The sequence below is a fragment of the Lutra lutra genome, chromosome 16, assembly GCF_902655055.1.
Source record: "Lutra lutra chromosome 16, mLutLut1.2, whole genome shotgun sequence".
NCBI classification, from domain to species: domain Eukaryota; kingdom Metazoa; phylum Chordata; class Mammalia; order Carnivora; family Mustelidae; genus Lutra; species Lutra lutra.
Genome location: NC_062293.1, coordinates 24674491 through 24684705, shown reverse-complemented (window position 1 = coordinate 24684705; position 10215 = coordinate 24674491). Strand labels below are relative to the sequence as shown.

The 10215-nt window shown below is 51.5% G+C and overlaps 1 protein-coding gene across 1 annotated transcript; it reads left to right on the top strand.

The window, feature by feature from the left end:
* Nucleotides 1–914: 914 nt before the first annotated feature.
* On the top strand, nt 915–5546 carry GIP (gastric inhibitory polypeptide). The gene is made up of 6 exons (XM_047708123.1): nt 915–996; nt 1695–1797; nt 3039–3185; nt 3687–3776; nt 4475–4576; nt 5425–5546. The coding sequence occupies exons 2-6, from the start codon at nt 1712–1714 to the stop codon at nt 5432–5434; spliced, it is 435 nt and encodes a 144-aa protein (XP_047564079.1). The 5' UTR covers nt 915–996; nt 1695–1711; the 3' UTR covers nt 5435–5546.
* Nucleotides 5547–10215: the final 4669 nt, after the last annotated feature.

Below are 10215 nucleotides of genomic sequence, written 5' to 3'. Positions count from 1 at the left end.
CCCTGGAGGAATTTCCCTTCTAAGGGGCAGACATTAGCCATAGCTTCAGGAAGTTTTGTAGGACGGGGAACAGATAGCCCTGGCTGGGCTCTTGATCTCAGAGAGCCCCCAGTCTGATGGGGGAGACAAAGCCCCAGCAATGGAGAGCCCTCAGTCCAAAAGGCACAGCATGACCTCACGGTTCCCCAGTCTGATGGCAGATACAGGTCCACACTGGGTGTCATAAATCTTTACAGATAGAATTGCAGCTGCCCACCTTCCTTCAAGTTCCCAAGGGGTGAGTGTACCTCTTTCCCCCACTCTGTCCTGCCCCTGTGCCGAAAGGCAGCTTGACTGCAAGTTTCCAGTTCCCAGCTACCCCAGGAAGTCCCCATCCTTCATGGTCCCTCAACCCTCTCACTCTCCAGTCCTTTCTGTAGCCAGCAGGGACACTCCCTTAGATTTCGTAGCAGGGACATTGCTTCACTGCCAGAGCTGTGGGTCACTATCCAAAACTGGGGTTCCAATGACTGTGCCCCACTGTCTTGGACCCAGGGGTAGCCTATTGCCTGTGGGAGCGGTCCTACCCCAGCTAGTGCCACCTGACCTAAGTCTCCCCTCACCCAGGGCACCCTTTCTGAGGACACCTGGAAAGGGGGTGGGGTTAGAAGAATACGGGGGTCCCATGCTAAGAAGCGAGGAGGGAGGAGAAGGAAGGGTACGCTTAAGGTGACCTGCCCCTCACTTCCGGCAACTGGAGATACCCAAATGTTAATCATCGATTAGCCCAGTTCAGGTGGAAAGGGCAACTTTATTACGCGTAAAATGGACTTAATGTGGCAGGAGTTGTAGACCTAATTTCTTGAGATAAGACGCTTTTAGGCTAATCAGCAGGTCTGTGATACCTGGATATAAAGGAGATGTGGGATACTTTCTTGAGACAGGCTCCAAAGGACCAGAAGGTAGGAGGAAGAAACCCTTGCCCTGTCCTCCTGGAAGAGTCGGGAAGAAAGCCAGGTGAGCGAGCAGCCAGGATGGAGGGTGGGTGGACGAGATACTGGACAGGCAGCAGGTCTCAGCACCCAGAGATGCTCGCCATCCTTGCCTCTCACTTTCTTTTCCTCTACCTGAGAAATAAGAAGGCGGCTCTCAGGATTCCTGTAACACCCAGGTGACGAAGGCAGGAGGACGAGCAAGATCTGGCCCCTTTTCCTCCCGGGGGTGTTCAGTAGGGGTGAAGAGCAGTAAAGAGCCTTCCTCCCAAGCCCTGAAAACCAAAGCTAGACCTAGACATGTTTGGGCACCCCGGGAAGAGCTTCCTGGAGTAGAGAGAGTGAAGCCTGAGAAGGAGAGGATGGAATGGTCCTACTTGTGGCTTTCACTTAGGGCAAGAGGGCTATGATGGTTTAGGTGACTGCCCAGTCCGACAGCTAGAAGGCGGGCTGCTATGGACTTTGGAGGCTGTAAGGGGAGACCCACCAAACCACATACGTGTGAGGTCCAGCTGCCAGAGCTGGGCAGGGGGCTGTCAGGCCATGGGTCTGGGCTGCTTTCTTCTGCCTGGACCTTGCCCCCCATGCCCTCATCCAGAGCTCAGTGTCCCTCGCTTGCAGAACCCACACGGGCCCCGAGGCGTCAGCAGGACACAGCCGGCCCTGCTGACTATCCTGAGCAGGTCCTGCCCTCATCCTGGTCCCTCTTCTCTCTTTGCTCAGGAAATCACCCTTGGAAGATGGTGGCCGTAAAGGTCTTCAGTCTGCTGCTGGGGTTCCTGCTCCTGGCAGTGGTGCTCGGAGAGAAGGCAGGTGGTCACTCCAGGTAGGGCTGCAGGGGAGGGGTCCAGCATAGAGGAGGAGGCTGGGGAGAATGACCCAGTTCTGGTTTTCGGGGGCGGGGGAGGTGGGAAAGGGAAGAATCCCCAAGCCAAGAGGAAAGAAGCCAGAGAGGAAACCCTGCCAACAGTCCGGGTGGAGAGTGCGCACGGAACTCAGGAGTTTTTATAATGAGCTACTGTTGCCACAGAAAAGACTGTGGTTAGATCTCTGGAAGGACTTCTCGGTGGTTAAAGGTGTGAAGTAGATGATAGCATCTCCCTTCCTAACGGAAGCCTTGACCATTCACTTACGTGTGCATTTGATCAAATTGTGCAGGGCCCCCTGCGCACCAGCCACAGAATATATATTAGGGCTGAGGGGTCCCCAAATGCCTCCTGGGAACCACCTAGGGGAGTTGCCAACTGTCCTGAGCACTTCTGGTGGGGGGGGGGGAGCAGAGTGTCACGAGCCCATGGAGCAGGGGGCTGTGTGCTCTGGAGGACCGAGAGAGACGCATCTGAGTGGAGAGCTGTGCCTTGTCAGATGCAAGGGCTGGCCACAGAGCCCGTCCAGGCAGCCGTGTAGACGGGAGGCACGGCCATTGGACAGGTGCAAGGAGGGACAACATGGCTTGGAGCTTGTGAACTTAGACCTGGACCCAGCCGGCCTGAGGCTAAATCCTGGATCTGCCCCCTAAGAGATGTGCTAGAAAATCTCTCCGCCCTTTGGTTTCTTCATTCCCAAAAAGGGTGTAGAAATAGTGTCTACCTCATAGAGGAGATGAGGATCAAATGAGTCTGTGTAGTAAAGGCCTTCCAGAGGACCGGCCCCACAGCGAGGGCTGTAACGGAAGAGCTCACTCTTGTTCCTAGCAACCGGGAACAAAGCCTTGAATGAGCAGGGGTGAGGTGGGGTGGGGTGGGGTGGGGTGAAGTGGGGTGGGGAGGGGAGCAGGCGAGAAGAGTGAAGGAAGGAACTGAGGTCAGTCCTCTTCCCTGATCCCTCTTTGCCCCAAGCCAGAGTAGCACATACCGAGGCTGCCGGAAATGGGTTCTCGAGCTTGAGGTTTAAAGTCTCAGGGGCCTAATGCCTGGACAAGAGGGGATCTCCATAAAAATGGACTCCCAGGAAAGGGAGGGTTTGTTCTCAAGCATAGGCCTCCTGTGAGTGAGGATCGTCTGGCCCTGCCTCCTGATTCCCCTCACCTCCTGCCCCTTCTAGCTCTCTCCTCCCTCTGCCCCTCAGAGTCCACATGAAGGTCAGTGGCTCCCGACCTCGAGGCCCCAGGTACGCCGAGGGGACTTTCATCAGTGACTACAGTATCGCCATGGACAAGATCCGCCAGCAAGACTTTGTGAACTGGCTGCTGGCGCAGAAGGGGAAGAAGAACGAGTGAGTCGAAGCACACGCTCCTTCCTATGCCTGGGACTGGCCGCACCTTCCTTCGAGGGTGCCACGTGGGCCACATGGGCTGGTGACTCACGACTCCATGTGGTGCCTTTCACTGAGGCACCAACGGGGAGCTGGGTGACACGGTGGCCCTGACCTGCCCAGTCTGGGGGGGTGGGACCCAGGCAATTTTCCACTCCTTTCCTTCTAAGGAGAGGGATCAGGGAAGAGGTAGGGGCTCCTGGAGGATTCCCACGGGGTTGCAGACGAAAGCAGAGGGAGCAGAGCTGCCAGCAGTGGTGGCCACTGGGACTTGGTCCTTCTTCCTTCTCTTGGCCCAGTCTCTTAGCTTGTCCTGGCTGCTCGGTCGGCCTGGTGAACAGCTGAGCTGAGAAAGGGTTCACTTGGCAACTTGGGTTAAGGTCCCAAAAGATTGGAGGCTTTGGACTGGGGAACATCTGGAGCCTCCCAGCCCCACCCACTCCCGCATCTTTACCCTACCAGCTGGAAACACAACATCACCCAGAGGGAGGCCGGGGCCCTGGAGCTGGCCCATCAATCTAACAGGAAGGAGGAGGAGAGGGAGCAGCAGGGGTGAGTCCCCCCACAGGGGAAGGGGGGGCAGAGCCTCATTGTCCCCCCCTCCCAGACCCCAGAGCAGGTCAGGGCCCCAGATAAGCATCCCCTTCCACTCCTGGTTCAGAAAGGGGTCTTGGAGAAACTCCTGGAGGCCAGCCTGAGCTTAAGGGAGAAGCAGAGGAGGAATAGGGGCTGGGGTCCTAGGAGGGGTTTGGGATCAGAGTCCCTAAGATTGATGACTTGGTGTGCAGAATCACAGAGTCAAGGAGGAGGGCAGCAAAAGAGACCTCAGGGGGACGTCAGGAACTGGCTTCCCTACTTCTCCCCGACAGACCTCAGGAAGGCTGTTTGAGGAACAGGGACCCTTTCAAGGCCAGTCCCTTGACATTAGTGATCCCCTCTCTGGGGAAGCTGAGCAATCTGTGGGCATTCTAAAGAGTAACTGTCCCCAAAGTAATCTCCTGGGTTTTGGGGATGCATTCGGGGATGCTCTCAGAGGTGGGTGAGTGGGGTGCCTCTTACACTGAAGAACCCCTATTCCCGGGCCCACAGGTCAGGGTGGAGCTTTGAAAGCTGAGATAAGGAGAAGCAGCTGTGTTGACTCCCTCCCTGGACCCCAGCCACCCCTGGGAGTCCCAAGCCCTGTATTTACTCACTCTGGGTGGAGCCCAGGCTCAAACAGCCCAGCCCAGCTGAGGCTTTCTCCTTGGCAGCTCCCTCCCCAGGAACCCCAGTGATGAAGACTTGCTCAGGGATTTACTGATGCGAGAGCTGCTGGCCTGGATGGTGGATCAGATGGAAGTCTGCAGGCGCAGGTGGGCTGTCTGGTGGCTTCAGGCGTCTCGTGTCTCGCTTACAACTTGAGCTTTGGGGGGCCAGACATGGGTTCGGATCGGCCCCCCAGGACGTGCTAGCAAACCAACAAGGCTCCCTGAACCTCAGTGTTCTCAAGAATACAAGGTTTATTCAGACCACTTCTGTGGGATTGTTGTCAGGTTTAAATAAGATCATCGGAGGAAATTGCTGAGAGCAACATGGTGGGAGGAAGAGTTCAGTGATGTTGGCTGCTGTCGTTATTTCTGGGTCTCCACCTTATATGGGTGAGAGGCTGCACTCCCCTCCCTTGCACACCTGAGCCAAGCTGCCCATCTTTTCTCAGCTCTCCCTCTGTACCCTTGTCCCATGGCCCCTGGAGGTGGAGGCATGTTGCCCCTGTCTGTAGCCATTGTTGGTCTCATTGGTTCTGGAACCCATCTCGCCAGCTAGGAGGTCCTTTAATCTGTTATGTCCCAGAAGCAAGGGGTGGCCAAATGCCACGAAGGAGCCCATCTACCTAAGGGCTGAGACGGGACCCTCATTCAAGATGCAGACACCAAGGCTTGGAAACCAGAACACATTTCAGGCTTTGATGCTGGCGAGCTAGGGAAGCATGGAGGGAGTAGATTTGGGATGGCTTCTGGTAGAGGGCAGGAAAGGAGCAATGGAGGAGAGTATGAGAAATTCTCCATAGGGAGATGGTTGCTTTTTGAAATCATTTTGATTACTTATAATTAAAAAGGTCATTGAACCTTGGCTGGGGACCAGGATGAATTAATTTGCTGACTCCGAGTAGATAGTGACCCTCCTCTCCAACCACTTCCCCTCTTCCTTCCACTCTCCCCAGATTTCAGTGACTCAGACCAAACCCAGCTCGGGCCTGGACTCTGCCCTTAGCTCACTCAGGACTCAGCTCCACTCCAGGGTACCCAAGAGAAGCCAAACCAATAAAGTTTAAGCTGAAATAAATCTTTGTCCTCGTTGTCAAAACTTACTCAAATGTCTGCTTGAGTACTGTCAACGTTTGTCTGTTCTGTGGGTGTGTGCCACCCAATGAAAAGGAGATAGGGTTCCCGCCTGCATCTGTAATTCGTCTGTTTACTCTCCAAATACCAGTAGAGGTAGGGGCTGTGCTAACTGCTGGGAACACAGCAATCATGGAAATGGGCATAGTCCCTGTCCCCGAGGAATTTATAGACCTGTGATGGATACAGACCTTAATCTTAAACACACACACACACACACACACACACACACACACACACACACACACATTAATAATCATGTAACATGCTGGGGCGCCTGGATGGCTCCATCGGTTAAGCCTTTAAATCTTGATTTTGGCTCAGGTCAAGATCTCAGGGTCATCAGATCAAGCCCTGCCTCCGGCTCTGCATTGGGCTTGGAGCCTGCTTAAGATTCTCTCTCTCCTCCCTCGACTCCTCCCTCCCTCCCTTTCTAAAAAAAAAATAATAATAATAATTGCGTCACATGCAAAGCTATGTGAAGAAAGACAAGAGTGCTATGAGAACAGAGCAGCCTCGTCTAAATGGAGTAGGAAGTCTCAGGGCCTCTTTGAGAGAGTTACATTCAAGCTGAGTGCGATGGTGAGGATGAGATGGCCAAAGGATGAGGAGAGCCTTAATAAACATTACCTCAATGTTATTCATACAAAGGGATGCAGCCCCCCCCCCCCCCCCCCCCCCCCCCCCCCCCCCCCCCCCGCCGACAATGAGGAGATTAGCATAATCAGGCTGGACGGGAGGGCAGAGAAAGGGTCTTAAAGGCCATGTTAAAACTTTTCAGATTTTATCCTCAGAGCAGGGGCAGGTCCTGAAGGATTTTGAGCAGGGGCAGGTTTGAAGAGTTATTTTCGTTTCCTAACCGTCATGAGTAGGATTACATAATGAGATGAACTAGGATGGCAGTGAGAAACAAAGACCAGTTAAGAGAACCCTCTTTTGCAGGATTCCAGGCTTATCCTGGGATGGTGGGAGGGGGAGTGAAGGGAAAGAGCCCAACTCAGTTTGTCCAAAAATCAATACCTTTGGGACGCCTGGGTGGCTCAGTTGGTTAAGCAGCTGCCTTCAGCTCAGGTCATGATCCCAGCGTCCTGGGATCGAGTCTCACATCGGGCTCCTTGCTTGGCAGGGAGCCTGCTTCTCCCTCTGCCTCTGCCTGCCACTCTGTCTGCCTGTGCTCGCTCTCGCTCCTCTCTCTCTGACAAATAAATAAATAAAATCTTAAAAAAAAATCGATACATTTATCTGCCAGTGTTCAAACCAATGCCTGGTATCCGCGGAAGGCAGGCCTGTCTCCTCCCCCTTCACTTGGGCTATCTCTCCTGGAATGTCCTCTCTCTCCTTGATCTTGTCACATTTTAGTAGATGCGAGTCAAACACACCTTGATTCAAAGACTCAAATTGCTTATTAGGTCTGTGACTTGGCAAGTTAGTTCCTCTCTCTGAGCCTGTTTCCTGTCTGTGAAAAAAAGATTCGGAAGTACCTGACTCTTAGGTTTGAAGTATTAATTAAGATAGTGCCTGACACAAAGTAAATGGTCAGTAAGTTAACTTTGATTATCATTTACCCACCTAAACCTCAATTTAAAAATACAAGGATATTCATTTTCAATCAGGGAGTGGCAAGCTGGATTGGCTGAAGGGCTGGGCCTGTGGCATAATTGAGCAGAGTGGGGAGGGGGTAAGACAATGGGAAGGATGGGGACTGTGAAAATGGAAGAGACACGCTTTCTGCTGACCAAACAAAACACTTTTGAGAACTGAATTTGCCCAAGGGTTGCCGGTGTGCCTTCTCCTCCAGCTCTGACATTTTAGGTTTTCTTTCCTCTAAACTCCTTGAGTTTGGAGAGTGTGTACCACACAATTAAGGCCTTTGCTCAGAAGATATAGTTTAGTGAATCTCTATGGTAGAATCGGCTGTCTTTAAAAAAAAAAAGAACCCCAAGTTGTCTTGGGGAGAAGTTGGATCTCTATTTCTGGAGCCTTGGGTGTCTTTGGGGGTGAGCGAATCAGAAAGGGTTATTTAGAATAAATTTGTACAATGTCCTTATTACGGGCCGGGCATTATGCTCAGCTCTCTATAAACCTCATTTAAAGCCTCATCACAGCACTTTTAAGATAGTAACATACTAGCTGTTAACCACACACTACACTGCCTCCATGAGGTAGAGAATTAAAGTCCCTTGCACTTCAGCCACCCTGTGGCTAAGGCCAGTGAGTCACTTAAAGCAAGTGACAGCATGTGCGATGGTCGGTTGGCGTTCAGGGTATACTGGAGTGGAGCGCTTCCGAGAGCCATTGTGCAATTGTCAGGCATTTTGTGAGCAGGTTGTAAAATCATTGTTACCTTGAAATCGGCCATGGCCAGAGTACACTGTGAAAATTGACAAATGCTGTAAATCAGAGCTCCTCCTTCCCAGCCTGGAGAGGTTGTTGTTAAACATTTACCAACACATTACTGGTCAACACACTTTCTCTAAAATCATGAAAGAGAACAAAGGCGTCTGAATAAGGGAAGGAGTGTGTCTGCTTGAGTGTGGTAACCAGGTGTGTCTCCGGCCAACGTTTGCACCTACAAGAGTGAGTGTGTGTGCATTTGAGGGTATGAATAAATTTTAAGAAAGGAGTGTGAGTGAGGGATCAGTGCATGTATCTTAAGGGGTTATACCGTGTGAGTCAAATAATGAGAAATGAGGCAGGTGTGTCTGTGTGTGTGTCAGTGAATCAGGAAAAGATCAAATTTTTGTGTTAGGAGTGGTGTAGTAAGAATATGAGAATAGGAGGTAAATGCGTGTATGTAAGGGGCTACATGTTGTTTTGCAGAAAGGCATGGGTAGGTATATTGAAGGTCAGTGCTTTAAGAGATGGCTAGTACGTGTTGGAAGAGCAAATCTGTGTCTGGGGAAGTTTGTTTCTTTTCTTTTTTTTTTTTTTTTTAAGATTTTATTTATTTATTTGACAGAGAGAAATCACAAATAGGCAGAGAGGCAGGCAGAGAGAGAGGAGGAAGCAGGCTCCCCGCCGAGCAGAAAGCCTGATGCGGGGCCCGAACCCAGGACCTGGGACCATGACCCGAGCTGAAGGCAGCGGCCTAACCCACTGAGCCACCCAGGCGCCCCTGGGGAAGTTTGTTTCCAAGGGGACTTAGACTATCTATAGAACTCAGTGTCTAAGTGTATGTCTGAGGATGAATCTGAAATTTGGTCCTTACACCCACTAACACTAGATTCTGCTTCAAATAACAGAAAAACACCTGGGTTTGGGTAACCAACAGTGGCTTTGGTAAGACAGAACATTATTTCTCTTTCTTGTAAGCATCCAGAAGCAGGCAGTTCAAGGCTGGTGTGATCGCTCTGCTCCATGAAATCCTCAGGTCAGGGACCTGAGCCTTGGCTCCGTAATCCCTCAGGGTTGAAAGTGGTGGCTAAATATCCTGTCATCAATCTCTGCTCACGTCCTCTTCTAACCCTTTTACTTGAAACTTCTGGTAACATTTTTTTTTAAAGATTTTATTTATTTATTTGACAGAGATCACAAGTAGGCAGAGAGGCAGGTGGGGGGTGGGTGGGGGGAAGCAGGCTCCCCACTAAACAGAGAGCCCGATATAGGGCTCGATCCCAGGACCCTGAGATCATGACCTGAGCCGAAGGCAGAGGCTTTAACCCACTGAGCCACCCAGGCACCCCGAAACTTTTTTTTTTTAAGATTTTATTTATTTGACAGAGATCACAAGTAGGCAGAGAGGCAGGCAGAGAGAAGGGGGGGGTGCAGGCTCCCCACTGAGCAGAAAGCCCGATGTGGGGCTCGATCCCAAGACCCTGGGATCATGACCCGAGCCGAAGGTAGAGGCCTTAACCCACTGAGCTACCCGGGCGCCCCACACCCCGAAACTTCTAGTAACAGTATTCGCATTCATGATTTCACCTTGCTGATGATTCTGGATCTGTAGCTCTGCCCAGCTCTTTCTGTAGACCTTTATGTTAATACATCCAAATGACCATTGGTTGTCTCTCTTGTGACGTCACAGAGACCTCAATTTCAACTTGTTCAAAACCACTTTTAATTATTTCCCCAGCTTCATCCTGTGGTCTCAGTCCCTGTTCCCACACCCCCTTCTCTGAATGGCACCACCCTGCTGCCCAAGACAGAAAACAGCATTTTTCCCTACCCACTCTGTCTCCATCTTACCAGTTTTACCATTCTGCCCTCCAAATATCTCCTGAAACCATCGCATTCTTTCTACCTCATGGCCAATATCTTAGTGCTAGCTTGCATCGTTTCTAGGTTACATTGCTACGGCTGGCTTAAGTCTAGGTTGTCACTTTTTTTTTTTTTTAAGATTTTATTTATTTGACAGAGATGGAGAGAGGGAGAGAGAGAGAGCACAAGTCGGGGCAGGGGTAGAGGGAGAAGCACCCTCCCTGCTGAGCAGAGAGCCCCACGCAGGGCTCAATTCAAGGACCCCAAGGTCTTGACCAGAGCCCAACGCAGACACTTGAGGGAATGAGCCATCCAGGTGCCCCATTTGTCACTAATTCTTCTAAAACAAGAATTTGATCTAACAAGTCAAGTAACAACTTCCTGGCTTAAGAATCCTTCGTTAGCTCCTTTGTTGG

What these genes read in the sequence shown, in the direction of transcription:
- GIP (XM_047708123.1), top strand. Translation starts at nt 1,712, where the DNA reads ATGGTGGCCGTAAAGGTCTTCAGTCTGCTGCTGGGGTTCCTGCTCCTG. An exon ending in CAGAAGGGGAAGAAGAACGA is followed by an intron (nt 3,186 to 3,686) that starts GTGAGTCGAAGC and finishes TTACCCTACCAG; the next exon opens with CTGGAAACACAACATCACCC. An exon ending in GAGGAGAGGGAGCAGCAGGG is followed by an intron (nt 3,777 to 4,474) that starts GTGAGTCCCCCC and finishes TCTCCTTGGCAG; the next exon opens with CTCCCTCCCCAGGAACCCCA.